General features: G+C 40.6%; 1 protein-coding gene across 5 annotated transcripts in view; it reads right to left on the bottom strand.

Annotated features, from left to right (window-relative positions):
- Positions 1-26,967, bottom strand: part of LOC148333601 (uncharacterized) — a 52,176-nt gene that overhangs the window by 13,764 nt on the left and 11,445 nt on the right. For 3 of the 5 annotated variants that reach the window (XM_088300122.1, XM_088300123.1, XM_088300124.1), the window contains exons 1-17: positions 5,146-5,208; positions 4,780-4,818; positions 4,602-4,688; positions 4,464-4,514; positions 4,168-4,365; positions 3,987-4,022; positions 3,724-3,882; positions 3,488-3,634; positions 3,259-3,372; positions 2,620-2,793; positions 2,376-2,558; positions 2,164-2,253; positions 1,653-1,778; positions 920-1,045; positions 628-774; positions 327-473; positions 25-171 (exon numbers count right to left, since the gene is read on the bottom strand). In XM_088300122.1, the coding sequence (XP_088156248.1) occupies positions 25-171; positions 327-473; positions 628-774; positions 920-1,045; positions 1,653-1,778; positions 2,164-2,253; positions 2,376-2,558; positions 2,620-2,793; positions 3,259-3,372; positions 3,488-3,634; positions 3,724-3,882; positions 3,987-4,022; positions 4,168-4,365; positions 4,464-4,514; positions 4,602-4,688; positions 4,780-4,818; positions 5,146-5,197 (2,023 nt within the window). In that variant the 5' untranslated portion in view covers positions 5,198-5,208. Of the gene's footprint in view, positions 1-24; positions 172-326; positions 474-627; positions 775-919; positions 1,046-1,652; positions 1,779-2,163; positions 2,254-2,375; positions 2,559-2,619; positions 2,794-3,258; positions 3,373-3,487; positions 3,635-3,723; positions 3,883-3,986; positions 4,023-4,167; positions 4,366-4,463; positions 4,515-4,601; positions 4,689-4,779; positions 4,819-5,145; positions 5,212-5,291; positions 5,325-5,592; positions 5,656-5,742; positions 5,791-6,406; positions 6,482-6,575; positions 6,612-7,407; positions 7,456-8,165; positions 8,229-8,358; positions 8,425-26,329; positions 26,357-26,534; positions 26,631-26,967 lie in introns of those variants that run through there. The other 2 variants (XM_088300126.1, XM_088300121.1) reach the window with 2 other exon arrangements.

Genomic DNA, 26,967 nt, shown 5'->3' with positions numbered 1-26,967 from the left:
TGCCTGTAACAATAGTGCCAATACCATATTTAGCTGCTTTGGCTGATGGTAAATATCCACCACCTGGAACTCCTCCAGGTACGCCACCAGGTACACCACCAGGAACTCCACCAGGAACTGCACCAGCTAAGCCTCCTGGTATGCCTCCAGCTACACCACCTGGTATACCACCTGTTAAGGTGACCCAAGTAAAATGTTTCGGTTTGTATGTAGATTGTGATACTTTTACACACGAAACATGAATACAACTGCCCTGGATACAGTGAACTTGTGCCAGAAATTTAGTAAGGACTGATAATTGTGCTAGGAACAACATTGCCAATTACCATATTTAGCTGCTTTGGCTGATGGTAAATATCCACCACCTGGAACCCCCCCAGGCACGCCACCAGGCACGCCTCCAGGTACACCACCAGGTACTCCACCAGGCACGCCTCCAGGCACACCACCAGGTACGCCTCCAGGTACACCACCTGTTTAGGTGACCCAATTAAACTGTTTTTGATTGTATGCAGGTTGACATAATTTTACACAAGAAACATGGATACAACTGCCTTGGATACAATGAGCTTGTGACATAAATTTAGCAAGAACTGATAATGGTGCCGGTAACAACAGTGCCCATACCATATTTAGCTGCTTTGGCTGATGGTAAATATCCACCACCTGGAACCCCGCCAGGTACGCCACCAGGTACACCACCAGGTACACCTCCAGGTACCCCTCCAGGTACACCACCAGGGAGGCCACCAGGAAGCCCACCTGGTACGCCACCTGAAAAGGAGACAAGAAATACGTTGTTAATTCTATGAATACTAAAATAATTTTATATATGATGCATTGGATATAGTCCTCCTGTGCCATCAACATCACCGGCAACAAAAATTTAAAACTAGGACCATTGGAGGATCGTCCATACCATATTTAGCTGCTTTGGCTCCTGGATGATATCCACCAAATCCAGGTACTCCACCTGGTACTCCACCTGGTACTCCTCCTGGTACTCCTCCTGGTACTCCACCTAGTACACCGGCTAGTACACGCCCTTTAAAGAAGACCAAAGAAATTTCGTGTTGATTATGTGTATTTTTATTTTTATTACACATGATACAATGTAGGCCGCACGGTGGCCGACTGCTTAGCACTTTGGCCTCACGGTGCAGAGGTCGTGTGATCGATTCCAGTGCTGGCCTTTCTGTGTGGAGTTTGAATGTTCTCCCCGTGCCTGCCTGGGTTTTCTCCGGGTATCCGGTTTCCTCCCACGTTCCAAAAACTTGCATAGTAGGTTGATAGATGTCCCTAAGTGTGTGTGATAGTTGATAGTTGTTTGTCTTTGTGTGCCTTGCAATTGTCTGGCGACCAGTTCAGGTTGTACCCCGCTTACTGCCCAAAGACAGCTGTGATAGGCTCCAGCACCCCCACGATCCTCGTGAGGAGAAGCGGAACAGATATGGATGGATGGATGATACAAAGTAAGGCACAGTGATTAGCACATTGGCCTCACAGTCCAGAGGTTGTGGGTCCAAATCCAGGCTATGAGCCTGTATGGGTTTTCTCATGGTACTCTGATTTCCTCCCATGTTCCAAAAACAAAAGCTCTAAATTGTGCCTAGGTGTGGTTGTGAGCGCGAGTGGTTGTGGTTAGCCCGTACCATATTTAGCTGCTTGTTGATATCCACCAAATCCTGGCACACCCCCTGGTACACCACCTGGCACACCTCCGGGTACACCACCTGCCACACCTCCGGGCACACCACCTGGTAATCCACCTGGAACACCTATCAAAGAGAAACACATTATGATGGCTACATCATGGTGTCTTCCTGGCTGTTGTCCACCTATGCCACAAAAACGACACAGAACAGTGCCACCAACATTGTGAATTACGATCAGCAAAGTAGTATTATAGTGTTTTGAGCGTTGGTGAAATATATTTCACTTGTACCATTTGAATACCTCTAGCAACGACAATTACAAATACAATTGTGAAGAAAATACCACAATACAACTGCAAACATCGGCGATGTGCACATATAATTAGCAGCTTTGATTAGATAATATTGAATGAATAAACCTCCTGTGGATATACTCCTTCTGTGCCATCAGAACATCATCAGCAATAACAAGTAGACAAAAATGTTACGAACAGAGCAATGTCCAGACCATATTTAGCTGCTTTGGCAGCCGGTTGATATCCACCAAATCCTGGTACCCCACCTGGCACACGTCCTAGTCCACCAACTTGTGCACCACCTGTCAAGGGGAATAAACAAAAATTGTGTTGAAAGGTATGATTTTTATGGAATATATTGATAGCAGTCGCCCTTGATACAAGACACATAGGCTACAAATATTTAGAACTCAGAGCAGTATACCATATTTAGCTGCTTTGGCTGCTGGTACATATCCACCACCTCCCGGGAAGCCACCTGGTACGCCACCAGGTACGCCACCAGGTAAGCCACCTGGTACGCCACCTGGTACGCCACCAGGTACGCCACCTGGTACGCCACCTGGTACGCCACCTGGTACACCACCTGGTACGCTGCCTGGTAATCCTGTTGAAGAGACCCAAGTTAGATGATTTTTACTGTAAAATATTAGGAGTGGTGCCCATACCGTATTTTGCTGCTTTTGCTGTCGGGTGATATCCGCCAACTCCTGGTACACCCCCGGGTACACCATACAGTGCTCCCCCTGGTAGGCCCCCTGGTACACCACCAGGTACACCACCAGGCACGCCACCTGGTACACCCCCTGGTAGGCCTCCTGGTACACCACCTGGTAAGCCACCTGTCACACAGACCGGTTTTGATTGTATATACACGACTCATAATATTATAGGAATAGTAGATGTTAGAAGTTTTCAGACGAACACAAAAGACCTTCACTTTGAATTCACATGTGAAACAACGTTCAATGTTTCAGTACTTTTTGGGCAAAGATGTTTTTATGTATAAAATAATACTTTTATAATTATAACAGTAATATAAGTAACAATGTAAAATATTAATTTAGTTAGTTACAAACAAGACAACAGCAACAACAACAATAATGATGATAATAATAATAATAATAATAATAATAATAATGCTTAATCCTTGTGGCAGCCATGTAACTCTAGACCTTGACTCCAAGTGAAATATACGTGTATGACACCTTGCAATGGTTGCCAGCCAATCACAGGCAAATATTTATAATTTTGAATTACATTGACGGACGTTTTTATATTTTTCATTTGCAAGGCAATGTCAATACCATATTTAGCTGCTTTGGCTGATGGTTGATATCCACCAAATCCTGGTACACCACCGGGCACACCACTTGGTAGCCCCCCTGGCACACCGCCTGGTACACCACCTGGCACACCACCTTACAGGGAGAACAAGGATATGTCGTTAACGACATGTAGTCATGATAAATCATTATTGTCAATGGTTAAAGGCTACCACAAGCACTACCAAATCCATTAGAGCTTTGTGCCTACCATATTTAGCAGCTTTGGCTGATGGCAAATATCCACCACCTGGTACAAATTCTGGTACACCCGCTGGTACACCTCCTGGTACACCCCCTTGTACACCACCTTGCACACCCCCTGGTACACCACTTGGTACACCACCTGGTACACTACCTGTCAAAGAGAAGAAGAACTAATGTTAATGTTCCAGGTAGCGGCCACCTTTGCCATCAGCACTACTAAACTGCTAACGCTGCGCTTACCATATTTAGCTGCTTTTGCTGATGGTAAATATCCACCACCTGGAACACTACCAGGCACGGCACCTGGAAAACCACCCGGAACACCACCCGGAACACCACCTGGAACGCCACCTGGTACGCCACCTGGTACGCCACCTGGTACACCACCTGGTACACCACCTATCAATATGAATATAAGTTTAGAAAAGATACCTTATGAGTAGCATCCTGCTGTTTGTTTAAATGTTTTTCATAACACATAACAAAGCTAGAATTCTAGTTACCATATTTAGCAGCTTTGGAACCAGGTCCAGAGCCTGCTGTGAAACAGCGACAAAAATATGCATTTTAAAGCATTTTTGTAGACAACAAATTAATGTTAAAATATTAAATCATTTTACATGCAAAGCACAACAAAAGACCAATATCATTTCATAATATCGACTTCATATCAAGACATGCTACCTCCTGGAATCTGCCCTGGATATAGTCCACCTGTGCCACCGAAACCTCCCACTCCACCGGCACCAGGACCAAAACCCCCAGCACCACCAGAAACAGCGCCAAAACCACCAGCACCACCAGCACCAGCACCAAAACCACCAGCACCAACGCCAAAACCACCAGCACCACCAGCGCCAAAACCACCAGCACCACCCAAACCTACAGAAAGGTAAAGACAAATATGAATATAATACAGTAAACACTGTTGTGACAGGTGACTCACAACACCCTGCTAGGTAGTAACTGTTAATGTTTACCATATTTGGCAGATTTAGCCTGTGCTGGTGAAATGCCACCAGTGCCCACTCCTGCCAAAAAGAAAACAAAAGCCAATTATGAGACATGGTTCCTGCTTTGTGATCCATGTTCGAAAAACAAGACTTTGGAATACCAACCAGTTCCAATAGGAAATCCAGGCTTTGATCCAGGACCACCTTTACCTCCAGGAAGACCAGCTCCTTGATTGCCAAACCCCCCGTAGCCTGAAACATTGCAACGTAACATATTATCAACAACTGGCTGATGTCGTGATTACGACAAATCCTTGTTCCACTGAATTATGAGCATTTGTACCAAAGGGAAGTTTTCCGCCTCCAGGTTTTGCTCCATATCCTGAGGATAAATGAACAATCCGTGATGAGAGATACAAGATTCACTGGCACATTGAAGGTAAAATATCAAGTGTATAAAAATACAGTTATCTGTCATCTACACCTCCAGCGATACTTGAGATATTTCCTGGGCAAGAATATTATACACGGATGGCAGTACAAAACATCGTAACAAGTAATAAACTAAATATTGTTGATCGATCAAGGCAGGCAGTGCCTATATAATTGTGCCGACCGTTACACAACAAATGGCGTAACGGATATATAACAAACCTCATAGAGTACTACATAAAAATAATGAATTCACCCCTATAAATTACATTCACACCTTGAGTTTTGGGTGACTTCAGAGGGTATCCATGGAACACTCCGGGTTGCATCTGCCCACCGTAGCCTGATTAAAGAATACATTTGAAATATATTCAAGCGATATAGTCATGCTCTACATGAATCTGAAACGTTTGAATAACTGACCTGCTCCCGCCCCACCCTGTCCCCCTGCTCCAACTGCAAAAAAAACATCAAATCATCCAGTCAGATGTGTAGATGGTGTAAAATAATATTTTTAATTTGAAGTGCTACTTTCTAAAGGTTGCCAAGCACACAAAAGGTCATGGCCATGTAGGACAAGACCAGGAAAAACAATTTCCCCAATTCTGTTGATAAGTGAAAATGTCATCATTTAAGGATTTTAAGTGTCATGATTATCTGTACAGTAGTGTTTTGGTTTTTTTTCTTACTGCTATATAATCTTCAGGAACAAGAAAATTCTTACGTGATTTTTGACTGAGGCCATTGCCAGTGGCAACTCCTGGAAGAACTCCACGGTTACCAAATCCTGAAGGCACCAATCAGAAAACAGGTGCATTAAATTACAAGTACAGCACCTTTAGCTGCGTGTAATTGATCAATGAGAGTGACATACCATTCGGTGGTACCAATCCACCTTGATAAAGCCCAGGTACACTCACACCTGCCAGAACCAATGGTACAATATCAATGCGGATGAAAACACAGCAATAGTCTGTCAATTGCAATAGGTGATCAAGTTCCCGAGTTTAGGGAAAGGGCCATCCATCCATTATCTGTTCAGCTACTCCTTCCAAGGGTCGCGGTGGTGCTGGAGCCTATCCCAGCTGTCTTCGGGCAGTAGGTGTGGTACACCTTGAACTGGTTGCCAGCCAATTGCAGGGCACACAAAGACGAACAACCATCCGCTCTCACACTCACTCCTAGTTACAATTTAGAGTGTTCAATCAACCTACCAAATATGTTTTTGGAATGTGGGAGTTTACCGGGTCACCCGGAAAAAAAAACACGCAGGTACGGGGAGAACATGCAAACTCCACACCGGAAGGCCGGAGCCAGAATTTATCGCACGACCTCTGAACTGTGAGGCCATCGTGCTAACCTGTTCAGCTCCCGTGTTCAATTTCATGTGAATCGTCATTCCGACAAACGACAACACATACCCCATGCAAAAGAAGACCAATTTGGCGTGATTTCTTCCGCGTAGATAGATTACATAGAAATAATATCCGGTTTGTCCAAGAGCATGATGAATAGATTATGATTTGATTATACAATACCTGGTACTTTGGAAGCTTTCTTTCCTGATCCTGCACCAGCGCCTCCTGGCAAGCCTGTCTGGGGCATAACAGGACCTGTAAATAAGGACACAATGTCAGAGGAGGTGAGTAAGAAAACCCTCACGTAAGCACAAGTGAAGGCAACAATATACAAAGTTGTGTGTCTTGCCTCCAGCAGGAAGAGTTCCAGTTCCAGTTCCTGCTCCTGCAATATAATAAAATGTAGTGTAGTCAGTAGAGTAATTTATTAGGAAAACTGTGTCTCTACTCTGTCAAATGTGAAGTGAAATACCTTCATGATCAAAAGTGACATGGCTGACTTTGAATATAATTATGGGAGGCAGTCACTACGAATGTCATTAGCTGTGCTCATCAAATGCCTCATTTCACTGGCGAACCGCTCATGTAAGAAATGAGCTGTCAGCCTCACAAGTAGGGAAGTTTGGCCGCAGGAAAGACACAATCGTTTATTTGTTCAACTCCTATTTTCATTTTTAAATTCTTAAATTCCACATACTTTGCCTGAATAGACGTTGCGCACTACCTGCAGGTATGTGGCCTGTGGAGATTTGTTGAGGAAAGCTTTGGCAAAAGAATACTGTTTTATCTTTGCGCTTTCAGGGGAATGAGATGTTATTCTGAGTATCGCAGGAAAAAAAGAAAGCCCAGACTTATTCGAGGGAAGTTTTTTTCTGCCAACCAATATTTAGGAGTAAGCTGTTTGCCAAAGCCCTCGTCATGAGTGGACCCAGGAGTCCATGCCTCATCAAGCTGCCTAATTTAAAGTAAATCATATGGACATAAACAGCACAGACAGTGAGGTCACTGTAGGCTCTGCGGGAGTATGTTTCTGTCCAAAACATTATTTTTCATGCTGATTTACTATTAATGTGATGAATTTATTTTGCCTTTCTGTTATTAATAGACAAGAATGCGGACCATTAAAATCATTCTGTCAGTGTTTGTGTAGTAATCCATCAGTGTACCAGCTGACATCTTACCTCCATATGGTAGCAGATGGCCGCCAGCACCTGTGATGGGGGAAATATCTGTTAAAATGTAAGAAGACAACCATTTATGTTGCCTGTTTTTGTCCTGCAGTCATAAAAAAAAGTTTGTTTGAATGAAGGACAATCTTCAATATCAACAATGCTAAATAACAATTGTTGAGATCCCAAATAAGGTGAATTAGGCAAACTCGCATTCAAAGTATGACATCAACAGCACCATACACGTCATTACTAGTCAGCAAAGTTAAGGTACTCCTTTGTTTTTACAGTTTCATTTAGAAACTGAACCAAGACCTCATGTTCTAGCTCATAGGCCCTCAGTCGGTTCCTCTCTCTCTCTCTCTCTCTCTCTCTCTCTCTCTATATATATATATATATATATATATATATATATATATATATATATATAGCAGTGTGCTACTCATAAAGTAAATATTTTCTCTATACCCCAGCCCTATTATTTGATCTTTTTTGGCAAAAAAAACAAAACTGTGATTAAAACAGTATCAATTTTTAAGTTAGTTATTCTGGTGGCTTTGCTGGTCATGTGACAGTCATTTCATGCAAAGTGAAAAAATGCAGACCAAGTGTGTGCATGGTCACTTCTCCCACGGGGCACGAGTATGCCAATCAACTACCTCTCTAGCTAAGATTTCACCTTGTTTGAATGTACCTGGCTGGTGAGTATGTACACCTGTACTCTTTGTTACAGTTACATTATTTCGGAGTCAGGATTGCACCTCTCTTACCAGCTTTCTGTCCAGCTCCAGGGAAGATTCCACCGTGGACCCCACCATATCCTCCATAACCACCTTTGTGCGAAGAAGAAATAGTTGCTGATTAGACTATCCCCGATATTGGACAAAAGACATAAGCTGGTTCGCATTGGTTTTGTTGGTGAGAAAATAATATCCAGACTTCATAACATCCTGTAGTACTCACCGCCGCCTAGGCCTCCAGCTCCTTGACCGCCAGCTCCGAGAACCCCGGCTCCTAGATTGCCATAACCTAAAAAGGGATATATTTGAGTTTTAAAAACAAGCAACAAATAAACTGTACAAGAATGCTTTATGGGTGGCATATAGTGATACTTAAAGTTCTCCATTCATGTTTTTACCATTTGTTGACGATCAACGTGACAGTCATATTAGTATTAAGCCTTGTAATTGTACCTTAACATAACATAACGTAATGTAACATAACGTACCATAACAAGAGCCTTGTAATTTTATCTAAAAGTCAGATAATAATCTGTTTGCCTCATTGCCAAACTCTCAAGTCATTTGTTATCATTTAGTCGTAGTATGTTGGCCTAATACCGGTGAAACCCGCCAAGAAACTTCTTGCATTGCTAATAAGATTTAATGCATACATTAGTCAAAGTTAGTTACGTGCAAAAATGAGCATTTTATTTCAAACATCAAAGTAGGATTACACAGGCACAGTTTTGTTCAGTTTTAGCATAAACATGCATCAATGAACGTAGCTCCCGATTTTTTAACTCAAGCCGATTGTCAAATCCAGGAAAGCTTTGTTGTTGTTGCTCAACAGACACAAAACACCCTGAAGCAGATGAAGAGCTTATGTGGTATTTAAACACGTCCTAGCTTCAAGCGTCAGCACCCTTTAGCTTTTGAGTTAACTTCTTGCTTGTCAGTCCAATCACGGCTCTGACCTGTTCTAACCGTAAAGAAGAAGTAAAACATGGATATATTGAACTATAAGAGTAAGATGAGTCACTGTCAGTGGCAAAGTACGGTTTTAGGAGAATACCATGAATATGCAGGTACTATATTTCAACAAGCTGAGCTGAGACAAGCATACTGGAACTGTGAATGTTTTTGGAACAAGCCAAACAAGACACTGTCACACTAACACCTAAAAAGGGTCTAAGTGAGACCAAGTGAACAAGGGAAGCAAGTTGAATAAGGCAGCAAGACAGACAGGACGAGACCTTGGAGTGCACTCAGTACTGCTCAGGGTGAAGGTCATGACAATGATAAGTGATGATGAGGAGGAATGCGTGAGGAAAGCAACAGTGCACGATGAACCCTGCCAAAGGCTTGACAAACACACAAGGCATGCAACACGAGCCTCTGCGCTGAGCTAAGAGTTCCTCAGTAATCTCCTTCTTAGACATGAAGTGTACATGCAGGCACACCTCAAAGTTAACTCCAAGGCAAACTTTGACTCGCCAGTGTTCTAGAAGCTGAAGAAAAAGCACAAATTAATTTAATAACTCTATAATAACTCCACGGTCCAATGGGACATGGGTAAGGGTACAAGTGATGTTCCAAAAAGTATATTGAATTAGAAAGAGGCGGCTACATGTTCAGTTTGTATCATCAGTGACTTTGAACACCAGAAACTGGGGATCAAATCCCGGTCAAGTCGAAAGGTTGCATCCAGTTGGGTCCCTCGGCAAGACCCGTTATGCTATTTGCTATTTCCCAGCCACTGTCGTGGATGGGTTGCATCTTGAAGGGCATCTGGCGTAAAAATCGTGCCAAACAATTCATGCATAGAACTCGCTGTGGCCACTCCTGATTAAAAGGGCCTGCAGCAAGTCTTCAAAGCTCGCCAAGGCAATGGCCATCTACACTCTGCTACCGTCTAAGGATGCGAAAGTACGGCATACAAGCAATGCCAAGTGTGGCCGGAAATAGACACAAGACAAGGCAGTGAGGAAAACGGAAGCGTAAAGGAAATCCCAGGAAATTGTTGGCGCCACGTGCCTCGGGCACCTAGTCATTGAAAATTACTGTAACATGAGTTGGCACGAAGTAAAAGGCTGAGGAAGAAGACAACTTGCGATGCAAAAGATCCGGGGGACTACTAAAGAGGACTATTGTATTAAAGCAGTGGGTCTAGCCCCCCAAGGACCGTCGGATGTAGTGGGATGAGGCACTCGAGAGGTCACTGTTGTGGAAGGAGCTCTGGAGTACCGATCAGGACAAGCTGAACTTTAGGCTGCAGCAGACGTCTAACCCACTCCAAAATCAGAGGTCTCAAATCCAGGTCCAGAAAGTTAAAACCCCATAGCTTGGTTTTAGCCACAGGTTCCTCTACTCAACTGGCAGGTAAACGGGCTCCCTGAGTAGAAGAAGACCTATGGCTAAAGCCAAACTCTGTCAGGGTTTCTACTCTCTGAACCAGGATTTGACACCTCTGCCTAAATTACTTGAAATTATGGTAAAAGGAAGACAACTTATTCTACAGTCAATGTGGAGCCAGAACCACATCTTGGTTGAATGTCAAAGTCCTCAGAGAGAGGATTCAGAGAGTCAAGGAAAACAAACATGCATCACCACCTAGATTCATAACCTTCCAAACTTGCAGCTGACTGGTAGCTATTTCTTGTAAGAGACCAGTATGGATCTAGAACACCTGCGGAAGGTCATTGGGGAGACCGGCAGCCGAGACCAGCACCATCTGCAAGTGAAGACTACCTCAGCCTTTTCTGCTGCACTCAGGAGAGGTCTTCAGGCTGATGGGCAAAACGGGGGATGAGGATGTGGATAGGATTTAATTTTTACAGAGTTCGGCATTTACTTTTTGTCACTCAATACGTTTTTTTACTGTACTGAATAAGCATTCTGATCTAGTTTTGACTATAATGGCCAGAACCGTTTCTGGCTGCTGTTCAAACATATTTTTAATTTAGCTTTACATTTGTGTCAATGAGGGATGAAACAGGAGTGTTTTTTATGTCATAGATGAGTAAGCAAATCATCATCATTTGTTTTCACGTATGAGAGTTGGCTTGTCTGCACCAATGGCGCTCAAGGTCAGCCTGCACCTGCATCAGAGAACTCTCTCTGGTTTGAGATCACAAGATGGGATGCAGACACACACAAGTGAGTCCAAGATGATGTGACTGACCATGAGAGCAGGCTGTCAGCATAAACCGTTTTCAGACAATGTTCTGACATTACTTGACAGAGAGAAAATGCAGTAAGTCAAAATGAAACAATCGATATTCCCTTAGAAACTGCATGGGAATGCTGAGGAATGACCAGATAACATGCAAATATGCTCTCTCGTGGCTCCGAGGAGCATGGGAGATGCTAGATTTGTTCACCTGGATGCAATTCATTTTAGGGGTTACAGAGGACACTGTTGAGTTGTGAAAAGAAATGTATTCGATGGCTTGGCATGTATCATATGTTTTCTATTTGTAATACAAAGGCATTTTGAACAAGAGATCGCTGTTTGGCCACATTTTCAACACGTTGTCAGGCTAAAGAACCATATTTTTTGGACTCGTATTATGGCACAACATCAAATCACACAAATAGGGCCCTCATAAATTGCAGATTATAGAAAATATACTCTACATCAGTTTTGTTTGGTGTCAATGAACCACCCACGGAAAAAATACACAATAGCCCTGATATCAAATCATTTACTTTGGTGCTTTCCTCAGTATTTAATTTCTGACAAGTTGAAGGATTTTTGTATACCTGCTGTATGGTATAGATACATTTCTATGTGAACCGCTCGAGGCGAAACAGGAAACCCATGGGACCACTTCTGTAACTCAGCTGTATTTGGAAAATGGACAGAACATCTTAACAAAAGGCCAAAGATCCAATCCAAGATGCTTATTTATACAACAACAACTCCCAGTACTCGAATCAATCTCTAATCTAATCTTTATATATGCAGAGGAGCACATTCATAAACCACTTTGGGTTAAGATCGGGTTTTCAGGCATTTTTTTCAGCTCAGTGTTTTAGCGTTTGCAATTGTTTTGATTCATTTCAAAAGAGCACCCAAACCAAAAAGTTTCGATTTTTGTAGATTCATGTGTTATCCTTATAGATTTTGTAAAAATCAGCGATAAATGCCAAGTGGACAGATGGGAGGGCACTGTCAAGACCGAGTGATGCAGCAAGAGTCCAGGGGGGAAGATTTCAGGTTTTCTGTTTCTACGGTTTGCAGAGCCTACAATGTACAGATACGTTACCAAGTCGCTAAATTAAGTGCCTTTTTAAGTACATGCCAGTGACAATTGTTGCCCTAAAAGTTACAAGGAAGTATTTGTCGGAAACACATGAAAAAAGAAATTGTAAATCGTTGTTGTAGCTATACGACTTGACAATGGCCAGACAATATGGCTAAGACTCTCAGTTACTGGTCATGTTCTCAACCCAAGTGGTGGATTTGAGCCAGTGAACAGAAATATCTGGTTTCAATCTCACTCTTCAAACACCTCGCTCATTCTCCACTGGGGCGAGGTCAGACAATGTCGTTTGAGAACCGAGGGATACAAAAGCCATTAATCAAAACACTGTCTTCGCTCCTCTTTCGCTCTCCATCTCCCTTATTGTACATCTTTCAGCCCCAACACTTTCTACAAGTTTATGGAGAGCAGACACGAGGTGCTAATGGCATCAGTAGGAGGGAGCCAAACATGAGTGAGTGACGGATGAATTCATTCACTGCTTCCCATCTCTTTGGTTTTCCGCTTCTCGCTCTCTACTTTGGGCTGTCATTCAAAACCACTGATGGTAGCAGAGCGGAAGACAGACTTCTGAAGTGGCTCGGAGATATTTTACATGCATTTTTCTATTTTCTTTTCTTTTTGCTCTGTTAGCTTAAAGAAGCTAGAGATCATTTGAACTCATTCCCCTTTCATTCTGTCATTGCGTGTAAAAACTGGTTAAAGTGCAAAAGTGTGAAGTATGACACATACTGTATCTTGCTTGCGCTAAGAATGACATCATTAACACCAAAAGGTGCACGGAATGCAGACTCGTGCTTTGGCAACGCACAAGTGCGGCACTTTCTGTAATGTGATGGAAAATCCTCTCACTAACTTCAAAGACAGTGAATTCCCTGAAGTTTCAGCATTTTTCTTTGAGTGACAAGTGGGTTTGATTCCTCGGCTATGGTCCCAAATACATTTTCACTTTATAAACTAAGCCCATCATTATGTCCCTCGTAGTCATCACGCACAATTTTTATCAGTATCAAATTATCATGCTGTACTTGTTCCAAGTTGGTGGATAGATAGCATTTTTGTGAGGTGATGCAGGGCTAGCTGGATTAATGCAGAGTGATGTGAGGGGTTGTAGCAATTCCACATTGCGTGAGACACAAGCGTAACACACTGACACTTTCCTTGCGTTCCCTCTCCTCCCTTCTCCCGTGACCTCCAATTGTCCTTGTCACTTCCAGGTTCCCTATTCCATCACTTATGTGCACCCAATTGTGAGACACAAGGTTGCATACATGTTGAATTAATTATATGGTCACACTCTAGTGCACATAATGCCTCTCCTTTGCTTAATGGCGTGAGCTTGCTGACTTAGGCAGAATGCCTCCTATTGTTTTTCATTAAATTTTTCCATGGAGTCATGACACTATCAATGACAGCTTCCAAACGTGCTCAATCAAACGATTTGTTGCCCCAAGTGAGTTCCTCCTGATAGAAATGGTTCTGATGTGGCCCAGTTCTCATCAAAGTTCGCTTTTTTTTTTCTTATTTTAAAGAAAATCTTTAGAATTTCCAAACTTTTTTCAGCTCAGCTTTCCTGAAATGTACTCAAATTCAGTGTTCACCCCCCTTTTCGCTGGTGAAATGTTCCATGATAGGATTAATTTAAGTAGAGGATGTCTTATTTGTTTTTTTACAGCTCTATCTATTGTGATTAAAAATTCCCCTATATAGTTCCACCCTTATAAACGTGTCACACTTAATAAATATAACTTTTAAAATACAAACTGTAGAATAAATACAGAATTGTTTATTATGGGATTCATTCAAAAATAAACAGCACACAAGGATGACGAAAAGTTTGCTTTATAATAGTGCTGTCAGGCTATTCATTTTTTTAACTAAATAATTGCAAAATTGATGATTCACATCTTCCAACGACTATTTTTTGTGTAGCTTGTAACAGATATTAATTTGTATAATATCTTGTGATTAATGTAAAATCACCAAATATGAAGTATATTTAAAACCAAAGACTGTTCTAATAGCTTTCTTTGATCCTTGAATACGATCTAAATGGCGTCATCTTTACAGGCATTTTCCTAAGAAACAATTCTCAAAATGTATACAGTACATTTAATTCTGCCAACAAGCACCACACTCCAGCAGTTTTGCTTTATAAGGCTCACTGGTAACTTGAGCCGGGTGTTTTGTTCTGAGATGATGTGCTTAAGATGTACACCTAATATGGTACTGAGTTTTATTTTTATAACTTTATATATATAAATATTTAATTGCATTCATTAAAAAAAAGAATCTCAAGTAAACGCATTAATTTTGACAGCCCTAGTTTAATAATATTAAATTTGCCTATTTTTTTATTTATTTATTTTTTAATCATAAAATGTGATACCCTAACCAGAATCCTGTATCGGATTGTAGCAAGGGTACAATCCTGGTGAATCGATGCGCCTTGTAAATCCTTAGAAGAAGCAACATATCGCTGGAAGTACGGAAGGAAAAAAAGGATTTTGTTAAAGGTAAGCCATTTTAAGATCAAAAGAAAACCCTTATCATAGTTATCAAGTGGACGTGTCGTCGTCCTCGCACATTTTCACAAATGAAAATTATGACGCATTAAATGTGTTTTTTTTTTTTCCCAAATGAAAATGTGTGATGGATTGAAGCTGCAATAAACAAACGGTTAAATACAAGGGAACAAAGTATATCACATTTTGCTGTATCGTTAATGTGCCATAATTATATATATAATCATTTTGGCCTACAGAGAGATGTACCTTTGTACGCACCTTTTCCAGCTCCACCCAAACACTTCTGACACTACTGCAGCACTGTCCTTGTTACCCCATTGGAAGGATGTTTGTAACTGCATGCATCCGCTATTTTAGTACACAGTACTACTTAAAAAAAAAATGCAGACCAAACTATTTACAGGGTTTGTTGTGGAATTAATGTGTCTGTGTGATAAGCATTCAGACACATGCATGGAAAACAAAGAAAAATCCGCAAGGTGTAAGTAAGAACATCTCCCTCCTACGGTGGTTTGGAAAACGTTCCAATGGCTTCAAATGAACAGTAAATGTGAAAGTTTCTAGTTGCAAGCCGTGCTACTGTGCCGTTGTGTGACCTCACCTGAGTAACAACTTTGCAAACAACTTTATGTAAAATTATTCATGCTCTGCCTTAATTGCCTCCGTTAAACCGTTTATTTTGTGGAGTTGTTTGTTAGTCTGCCTGTCTGCAGACTTTCCAAAGGTAACTGTTCTTTCTGTTACCTTGCACGCCAAAGTATTAAAATGGGGGGAATAATATGACTAATACACTTGAGGTCATTGCTAAGTGTTGCTACTCCTCACACACACTGGGAAAGACTCATTTCCCACAATAAACATCCGCACTTTCAATGAGCCACATTCACAGCACTTAAACATGTGAATTGAGTAATAACTCAGTCAGGAATAATGTGTATGACTCATTAAAAATATTTTTGGCAAGAGATGTTAAAGTAGCCTTAGTATTGCATCTCTACCTTTTGCACATGATGTGGTACTGCTGGCGTCATCAAGCAGTGATCTCCAACTCTCGTTGGAGCCATGTGGGAATTGGTTGGGATGAAAATCAGCACCTCTAATTCTTAGAATGTGGTTTTCGGAAAATAGTGGAGTGCCCTCTTCAGGTCAGAAATGAGATCCTGCACCAAGTGGAGGAGTTCGTGTATCTTGGGATTTTGTTCACGAGGGAGGGAAAAATGAAGCAGGAGATCGACAGTAAGATCGGAGCGGCATCTGCAGTGATGCAGTCGATCTATGTTCTTACTCTTACATATGGTCACGCGCTGTAAGTTGTGAACAAAAGAATAGGATCCCGGATACAAACTGCTGGAATGAGTTTCCTCCACAGGGTATCCGGGCTCGCCCTTAGAGATGGAATGAGAAGCTTGGTCATCTGGGGGGGGACTCAGAGTCGAGTTCCGACTTCTCCGTATCAAAGAGAAGCCAGATGAGGTGGCTTGGAGATCTGATTAGATGCTTCTCTGGTGAGGTGTTCTGGACACGTCCCACTGGAAGGAGGCCCCCGGGGGCGACCCATTAATGGGGAGACTATGTCTACCGGCTGGGCTAAGAACACCATGATGTTCCACTGGAAGAGTTGGGAGAATTGGCTGGGGAGATGGAAGTCTGGACTTCTCTACTAAAGCTGCTGCCCAAACCCGGATAAGTGAAAAAAAAAAAAATAGATGGATGGATGATATAATGATGATGTAATTCAAAGGCTGCAGCTAACTATTATTTTAATAAACAATGAATTTGTTGATTATGTTGTCTATTAAGCGATTAATTGGATACAAAAAACATGTTTGAATTTTGATCCCTTAACTTAAAAACAGGAAATTATTTCAAATTGAGTGCAGAAAAAAAACAAACATAAACAATTATGATTCAGTCATTGGTTTGGTCGTTATAATGTTGGAAATATTTCGGGCATTACTTTCCAAAGCAAAAGAAAATGTTTTATTTTGATTCAACACTACGATAATTAGTGTGTTTTCATGGAGAATTTTAATGTTGAGACAGAAAAAAGAAAGAAATTCTACGGATTTGGGAAATTTTAAATTAAAAAAAAGGATCTCATTCGTTATAAAAAAAAAAAATCCAATTATTGTACCTTTTTTATTATATTTTTGTTGAATGTAGTAGATCAGTAATTCCTAACCGGGGTGCCACTGCCATAACACAACAGTGCAACATGAGAGCTCATCAGTGGTGCTGTGGAAAATTATCCAATTTCTCTTAACTGAACTGATAATTAATATTTATTAATTATACTGTATATCTTTGTTCATATATCTGTGCCAGAGACATCAAGGGAAATGCAGAACAATTAAATCTGTCACATGGCAGAAGGTACAAATTGCCTGCATATCCACCAGTTGCCATTCATACAGCAGATTTTGTTCTGGGTTTCCTGGGTGCAGAACAGGTTTTTGAGACAAGATTATTGGTATTCATACTTTTTGTGACATTTTTGTTTGGTGGCGTGCCATGAGATTTTTCAATTACAAAATGAATGGCTTGGCCCCATGAAGGTTATTTTCCACTCGGCAAAGTTGTCGTTCCAGCTGTGGTGACAGTTGTTGTTCCTGTTTAGATTTGAAACTGTTCTAATTTGTAAACCTCACATTCCACCATTATCCATTGAGTCAATGATGTCATTGTTTACACTTCAAGTCATACGAAGCCGACAGCAGCAGACCGTACGCTTTCAACCACACCAGAGCGTTCGGCCCGTTGCTGGTTTTTGTTAGAACTGAGAGGATCTGCTACTCTTTATCCACTTTGAAGGAATGTCCCAGCTGCTCTGCCAACACTGAGCCCCTGAACATGTCTGAGGAGTATCTCCAATTCAGTGCTCATCGACCATGTGAGCTTGGCACACAAACCTGCAGCATGTTCAACAAAGGCATTCAGACAAGGCTGAAACACATTGCAAGCATTAGATTATGGAACATGTGAGGAAAAACATCACAGATCTGATCAGCCATCCCAGAGATTAATTGTACAAACTATGAACCGGGTTAGAACTCATGTCAAAATGCGAAGCCTGGAGGCATGGTATGCACCGTTGGGCCAATTGTGTTTCCTCTCCCAGATGGTCCACATGTGCATCTGACTGCCATTGCACTGAATACTTTTCTGACAAGTCAGGGTTGAAGAAGGAGACCAATGTTGGACAGGTCGGCTGCTAACATGCGCATTGAAACAGTGACGCTGGATGCGCAGGCTCGAAAGCATTTTCCAAGTTCTTCCGTCATAGGAAAAGTTGCTAACACAGTGCAGCCATCTGTTGCATGTCACAGTCATTGGGAAGTGAAGACTAAGTGAAAGAATTTACAAAGATACATTATGTCACGGATGGAGGACGAAAAAACAAGCAAGTCCAACCCTGAAGAATAACTGCTTCTTGTGTTGAAAAAAAAAACACGACTTCTTGATAGGCTGCAGAAGGTTAAACGATCTTAAACCTGTCAACCTGTTTTATCGTGGACCTTCATACAAGCTAGGGAATCCATGGAGACAACTTAGTGACTTGTGAGTTTAGGGTCAGCGACCCAATCCACCCATCCATTCTTTGTAGCTCTTCCAATTGACTTGAGATAAATGGCGGACAACAACTTGGACTGGCCAATTATTGGGCATTTATAAATGAGGCGCTAAATTCAAACTAATCTGAAACCAGCTGCACACAAATAGCTGTGAATGACCCCTTGCAGACTATATTTTTTCAATTCCGTGAGCGGGTTATCGAGCTACTTAACAAAAAAGATAGAGAGGGTCATTCTTGCCCTTTTATCAGGCCCGAAACACCAGTTCGAAAAGAGCTGGGGCTGTAAAAAGCTGAGCACAACTTCAAAATAAGTAATAGGCATGGCCCTTGTAAATGGTTGTATAATTATGTGTGTGTGAGTATGTGAGAGAATGGGCATACTGATTAATATCATAGTGGTCTACAAAATGTTTTTCTTTTCAACCCGTGCATGTGCATTGGACAACATTCAGTACTTGGCCTCGTTGGGCTCACTTCTACTTTGCGGAAGAATAATATACTAGCCTAAAGGTTCAAAGATGATTTAAGTGCTCGGGTTTAAAAATGACTAAGTAGAAAATTACAAATTAGAGCAATAAAACATGTGCTTTAGCTGTTGCACTAACTTGGTCAACAGCGCCCATGTGTAACAATGTGCAATTACAGTATGTAATTTGTTATTTTGGACAATGAAAGGACCACTAAACTGTAAACCGCGGCCAGGAAATCGGATGATTTTGTGTACATTTTTGTGAACTGTAAATATTTGTGTTCATTTGCATTTTGCCTTTGTAGTTCATAACACTCAGTCAAATATGAAAAGGTCCAATAGTTGTGTCTGGGGAGTACAGCTGGTTGTGGGTTTTAATTTACAGTTTAAGAACAACAGTGAGAGAGGGAGAGAGAGAGAGAGAGTGAGAAAGAAACCTCCATCTGTGTCTAAACAACCCAGAGACAATATTGCCAGATGGACAAGGACAGAGGTTCATACTCCAGACTTACTGGAAAACAAAAGCTGGAAGATTCGCTTGACTTTGCCAAGGGATGGCTCATCAACTCACACAGAGAGTACATCAGGCGGAGACTGAGGCGTGCAGCATGCAAAACTGATTAGACACAAACAAAAACTAATAAAAGCCACAACTTAACTTTAATTGCTTTTCAATTACTATACTTCTTGGGAATATTGGCTAAGAATATTGAGATGCTCCTGACATCACTCAAGAAAGCCTTTTCGGAAACAAATTTTGAAGTGGGAATAAAAAGACGGTGTGTGTGTGAGGGGGGGGGGGTGACAATGTGCAGATTTTGGGGACCTAACAAACGGCAAAACTACAGAAATATTTGCTTTACGATTTAGCCGCTTTACACGCTGCTGCAAATGCTCTTAAATAAAATGACATGTTTGGGTGGTGTAGGCTAGCATTTACCTATTCTGCGTTTCTTTTTTAAATATAGATCTAACTATAACTGTATTCTGTGGTTGGAACTCCATTTGAGAAAGTACATTATTTTCATTCAGGATTGTTGTTTTACGAATTTAAGGTAAAAAATACAGTTCTACATTACATGCTTGATATTCTGATTAGTGGCTCAGCACCGCTAAATCAGATCCTAAAAGACAGCCTGCTTTATGTCCTCAACATATTCGCTATTGACGTTTCTGTGTGAGCAGATGTGCTGACAAAGTATGAGGCTTGTGGGGATCAAGAAGATATTCACACAACGTAAGCTGTCAGTCAGACGCATTCACATGTGGACACGTCTGAGCTGCATTAATGATAAACATTCGGGGAGACTCGCATCCTGGCCAAATTCATCTTCCGTTGCAACATTCTGCATCTCATCACAAGTTGTCTGTCTTTTTGCAAGGCTTTTGTATGCAAGTGTTAGGTATAGGAATGTGATCTACAGTACAAACTGGCCGTGTCATTTGGTGTACTGTACCTGAGAAAGAACATGAAATCCAAAACAAGATTTGTATGAAACAAAGGGGAATAATTAATATGAATTAATTAGAATAATTCCTGATTTGATGGACAATTTTGAAAAGTAACCATTCAACAATATGCTAAATATTGTGGTTGAAATTTGCAGGTCTAAAATAACATCAAATGGCGCTCGCAAGGAGCTACTTAGAGAGACCAAGTACAACGTTGTCAGTATAAAGACTTCTCCATACCATCTATACATACTACAAAATAATTTTTAAATACTGATGCATGGTTATACATGATTATAAAATATCCCACAAGGTGGATGAAAATACAAGTGGGGTATAGTTTTCTACTGTACCTAAGTCGTCGTGTTTCATTAAACATTCGACCATTTGATGGGGAAAAAAAACTACTCAGAAGTTATATAACATAAAATGCAAATGTTACAACAAAAATGTGTTTTTCTGCAAACAATATTCAATTTCCCTGATATACTGGTAATAATAAATAATAAATGTTAATGACAAAAATACTTGTCTGACAATGGTGTTCATTGAGGATTTTGGGGTAGTCTTTTTTTTTTTTAAGATCTACTATGTAATGTAATTTTGAGAACATTTATTATGCAGAAATACATATAGAATTGATTTTCTGATCCTGTGCTCAGCCCGTTGCTTAGCAGTCAGAAATGTAATATACTTCTTCATGAAATTATCCTGACACGTGTGCCAGTGGGTTCTGTAATTGAAACAGGTGCTCTGGGCCACAAATCACACAACGGCACTCACAACGTTCAATCCAAATTTCACAAAAGAAACGATTTGAGGATTGGAGTATAATTCAAACTGGCACATGATGTTTTGGAACAATGGGAAGTGTGAAAACTGGCTGTCGAAAGTGATGTGACAGCTTTTGTTTTTTTAGTGCAGACTGGGCTCCCCTCTACTCCCACGGAAAGACTTCAATGACCAGTAGTATCTATCATCAATTTAAAATGATTTTCCAGTTCAGGCTTTATTGTAAAAATATTAGTTTTAATCTTGAAATTGATTGCTTTGACAATTTTTGGGGAGGCAACAAAGACATTAAGTAAAGGTAAGCTGCCCCAAAAAATCTGCAGCTGCTCTGCATCATATTTTACTGTCAAAAAGGTTATTGCAGATATATCCAACAGTTGTGGCAACTATATGCAATTTCAGCCAAGTACAGTATAAGCTCAGCAGGGGAAGTCGAAAACAAAACAGCTTCCAGATGTAACAACTCTTCAAATTTTTTGACGTAATGTGTTGTGACATTTCATTACATTGCTTTCACCAGTATTCACACAAAGAAGTTCCAAAAAGTGATGCTTCCTTTCTAACTGTCAAGAATTGTCAAATGCTATAGGTATCAGAGATAGAAAACAAAAGAGAAATTGTTCGGGCAAATGTAAATGAGGTCTCAATGTATTAGTCTAAAAAATGGCTTGGATACCAGAAGTTCAAAAACTGACCAATACCACGACATACATCATATATAGCAATTGGAAATGTTCAACGGAGGTGACAGTTCACTTCCCAAGGACCGCCCGCAAAGGTTCTCTTGATCAAGCACACTGGAACCTCTCAAGTCAAACAATCTATTTTGGGTTATAGGCCATTAACTGTGTGGTCAAGTCCAGTTGAGGGGGGTTTAAATGTTCTCTCTATACTTGATGAGATTACTTAGGTTTTTTCTCGTATTTCAAAAATATGCTTTTCAGGTTAATTGCCATCTGAGTCAATGTGAGTCTGAATGGTTGTTTGTCTGTATGTCCTATGAAATTGAATGGCAACCAATCAAGGGTCTACCGAGCCGATCACCCAAAGGATAGGGAAGATGTAAATAAAATCGATGAATGGACCAGTACGTAGTTTTAACCTTCACAACTGTCATAAATGTCAACCGCTGTGGAAAAAAAAAACAAGTACAAACAACACTGTATTAACGCTAATGGATGACAAAAGACTTTCAGGTATTGAACAATTTATATCAAAATCTACTGTAACCATTGTAAAAAGAGTAGGAAAAAAATCTAATTTTAGCTTGATAAGAGGTGACAGTGCATATGGTCACACTAGAGTCTTCCATTGAAAGGGAGTCTGATTATGTCACACTTTTTCTGGTGTATTATATTCTTTTTACCCAATCATTTCTTAGCATTTCAGGTTGAACGTCCTTCTTTTAGAATAAAGGTCACGAAAAGGTAATCCTATTACCTCGTCTCGCTCCTTGAAAGAGCCTGAAAGCGGTAAATGAAACATTTTGGGCAATTACAGCATCAAGACTTGAATCCACCTTTGAAAGAACGCAGGAAAGATAATGGTGCCCATCAAAAGAAGATTCTTTCCTGGATTCAGAGCATTGTCAAAACTGGATACTACAAAGTTTAGCATGAGCTATGCTAAAATTCACGATCGTCACGCTACTCACTTCACCAGCTGTTACCCTGCAGGTCAAACAAGGAGCTTGCCAGTGGAATGCAGCGTCACGACTGGGCTTCAACAAAAGAATGATTACAGGGTTTCTCCGTGTGCTCAGGTACAGTATGTTAGAGCTTCGTCACTGATTGCAAATGTTTCTATAAAGCCGGCAACTTAAGAAAGAACCCGAAATAAAAATCCCCTCAGGAATTGCAAGAGCTGAAAAATTGCTGTAGCGTGCCAAGACTGACAGCAACTATTAAGCTACAAAGGCAAGCAATTGCAGTGGTCACATTATCCATTCATGATTTATCCATTTGCGGTACCGATTATGCTCATTAAGGTCACAGGTGAGCAGGAGCCTAACCCTGCTCACTTTGGAGAGCCAGTCTTTCACGGGGCACATATAAGCAAACAAACATTCACACCATACGCACAATTTAGAGTCTTGAATGAAGCTAACCATGCTCTTTTTGGAATGAAGGAAGAAAACTGAAAAAAAAAACGCCAACCAGGATGGCGGTAGCTGAGATTCTACGGAGCCCCTTAGGGGACACAGAAGAGAAAAAAAAAACTTTGCGTTCCCTCGCAAAATCTTTGCGTTCCCTTGCAAAGTTTTGTTTTGTTTTCGAGTGAATGTTTATTTTTTTTAATGCGCGTTTATGTACTTCCGGGTCATCTTCCGTGTAAACCCGTGGGCAAGTTTAATTGAATTTTACTTTGAAATTGTCTTGAAATACAAAGAAATAAAATCAGTTCTTGATATTAAGCACGGTTTTCAAATAAGTGAAACACAGTTCCAAGCTCTCCTCCATGATTAGTGCCGCCTCCAACGTACTGTCGTCTCTTGAACGGCAGCGCATTCGAGGCAAGGGTAGTCAAACTGACCCGGAAGTACATAAACGCGCATTAAAAAAATTAATAAATAAACATTCACTCGAAAAAAACAACAACTTTGCATTCCCTCGCAAACTTTGCAAGGGAACGCAATCTTTGCAAGGGAACGCAAAGATTTTGCGAGGGAACGCAAATTATTTTTTTTCTCTTCCATGTCCCCTAAGGGGCTCCGTAAGATTCTAACCGCTAACCTCAAAAATTAATTTAATAGCCTCAAAGTCAAAGTATATCTTGAGTTTCAAAACTAAGAGTTTCAAGACTAAACCTATGATGCAATGTCTTCAATAAAGAAGCTTTTTTTTTTTTTTGGTGACAATAAAATCACAAAGTGTACCTAGTTAAGAGTTCGACATGCAATTGTAGAGAAAAGTGCTCAAGCCTGTGTTTTCTCTTTGTAATCGTAGCATAGCGTTGCTGTTTATCTCTGGCGAAATGTAAATTTGAGCCGCTCCTTATGATTCTAGGTGCAGGAACAACATTTCATGCCAACCAGATTGTTAGAATTTCTATTATAAAGCTGGATAATACACGTGAAATGGAGAATATAGTGAAATGTCCAATTTGGCGAAAAGCAAAATTTGTTGCACAAAATGTCACACAAAAAACAGAATGCAGAGGTTTTTTCTTTTTTTTTTTACATGTACTTTCTATATTACTTATACTGACGTCATCATCCGCAAGGGGAGATCTTGCAGTTCAAGATCCCACTGAGTCTATTTCTTCTTTTTGATTTTTATGGATTTGCCAAAGCCCCGTGATGCCAAATTCTACCTGTGTAAAATCTACGAAAGAAAACTCCACCCATGTGCTCAGTTAGACATTGGGCCTTGCACTTTATTTCAGGTCCTGGATGTTGCAGTGGATGTCTACGATAGGGGCTGGGAGCATTTTAGTGGATGATAATCAGTGCAATCTAATAGAATATCCATCCATCCATTATCCAAGCCGTTTCCTCATTTATTAGATATTATGATCTTCTGCCAATGATGTGACATATTTTCCACATCACTGCTTTCGTGATTGTGATCTCACCTTAGAGCTTGGAAAAAAAAAATCGGAACCAAACAATTCCTGATATGGACCAGCACTTGGAGCAGTGGCGTGAAAAGCTCTAAAGATAAAGTAATTTAATTTATAAATAGAATAAATTAATTAATTGCAGTGACAGTGACCTGCATGTACGAAAAGTCAATATCTTCCAAATAATCCCTGCCAAAATCAACTTCCACGTAATACAGCACTGGAAATGAGATCATTTACACAAAGTGGCTGCCCTGCCAATCTCGAGTGAGGGCTGGGTGTGGCACTCCAGAGGGACCATTCTCTTATCAGGCCAGTACGACATTGGCTTGCTTCCTTATCTGTCCGAACACATAGAGGTATGCTCAGATTGTATCAGTAAGTGCTTGCGGAAATTAAACGATGGTAAAAAGTCACTAAAGCTACTGGTGAAGTGCAGACAAAAATACAGCAATGGAAAATATTTATTGTACAGTACTGGAATAAAAGGCCCGGGGCAAATTCTACTGGGAGGTTTCCAGATATTGTGAGTTTTCGACGGTAAAAAAACACCATCAGTCCTCTGGCACCATTGTTCAGCAGGCGTGGATGTTCACCCATACTCTATTAATCATCACTCACTAATGCAACAGAGCTGTAGAGCAGTGCAATCTATGTAAAGCCTCACCTAATCAAGATGCCTATAGTGGTCAATCTAATGTAAACCTGCAACATTGGGTGATAAGGGCAGCTTGGTGACAACTCCTGGAATGGATGTTTACCTTTGTCTAGTGTCTGGGCAATGAGTGTGAGAACATAATGCAGAGTATACAGCTTTATCCACCAAATAAATACACTCAATGTATATGGGCTGGAATTCACTTCCAACCAAAGTACAGTATCAGCACAAACATTTTAGTCGCAGCTATATGGGCAGTGAAGAACACCACATGTGGGTTAGTCACTTGTCTAAATATTATAATCCCACCACAAGGTTCTCTTGAAACAAATATATTTATATACCAGTGGTGGAGATAGGATTTTGTTCCCTGGGGATGGGGGTCAAGGATATCAGAGGCAAAGTCAAGCAAAACAATTTAGAATTTTTACAAAGTCACCCCAAAACGCTGATACACATTCACTTTATGCACCCCATGAGTGATGAGGGGAACTGTGGATATAAAAAAAATCCTGGAAAATAATTGTAAAATACCCAAAAGTGAATTCTCTGGCCTGGCACTAATGAGAGCAAAACATTTTTTGGGGGGAGTTAAGATAGTAATGTAGTTTTGATTGACACATTTGGAAAGATATTTATTTACCTATTTGTATCGTTATAGTCTTAAGTGGTGTAGACCGGCACTGAATTATACTATGAGGTAAATGTTAATAGTTTGATCCCTTGGTGGAACTAAATAAGGTAGAGTAAATATAAGAAAGTGAAAAAAAAATGAAATTTTCACAAATAAGAAGGAAGTTAAAAATTCTTAACACTGTAAGACTGTATTGACTATCATAAGATTGTGCCAGTGTACCAAATATTGTGGCTGTTAGTGTAGCTTTAGTCCAATGTTTTAAATGTTTTATCTTACCTGGTTTTGGTCCTTTCCCACCTTGTCCTACAATGGGTTAAAAAATGGTGGTTATACATTGGCTCACATTTTGATTTATAATACAACTTCACAGAGTGAATAACTAAGGATTAGATTGGTTTAAGATGAAGTATTGACAATCGTTGGCACTGAATTTTCATGAGCACTGACAGCAGAAGGTTGCTGATTAACAACTAATTCCTACCTGCTCCAAGTCCTCCTGTACCAAATCCAGTCTGGCCAACGCCTCCTGGCACCACACCTCCTGGGCCTCTGCCTTGCCCTCCACCTCCATAACCACCTAAGATTGACCAGTCTGTGATTAGTATTGCTGACAATTTCATTCTTTGCTATCATTCTTTATTGGCATTGTGTTTAAATTGTATGTATTTTTTATTTTTTTATTTTTTTTAGAAAACTGTCCATATGGCTTGATTCATCCGGCTGAATTTAGGAATATAAATCCAACATTGTTTCTATGCGTATTTTTTTTCTCATCACATCTCTTCTATGTAATGTTGTGAGTTCAAAACCAAGCTCCATCCGAGGCAATAGCATGAGCTAGATGAAGGGCAAAGCTCTTTAAAGAACATCACAGAATCCCCTTTCACTTTTGTCTATGCGCTTAGTTTGTGAAT

This window comes from Idiotropiscis lumnitzeri, chromosome 7, assembly GCF_059441095.1.
Source record: "Idiotropiscis lumnitzeri isolate Australia: NSW breed Sydney's pygmy pipehorse chromosome 7, RoL_Ilum_1.0, whole genome shotgun sequence".
In the NCBI taxonomy this organism is placed as follows: Eukaryota; Metazoa; Chordata; class Actinopteri; order Syngnathiformes; family Syngnathidae; genus Idiotropiscis; species Idiotropiscis lumnitzeri.
Note: the sequence above shows the minus strand (reverse complement) of the source record. Positions and strands in the feature narration are given on the sequence as shown.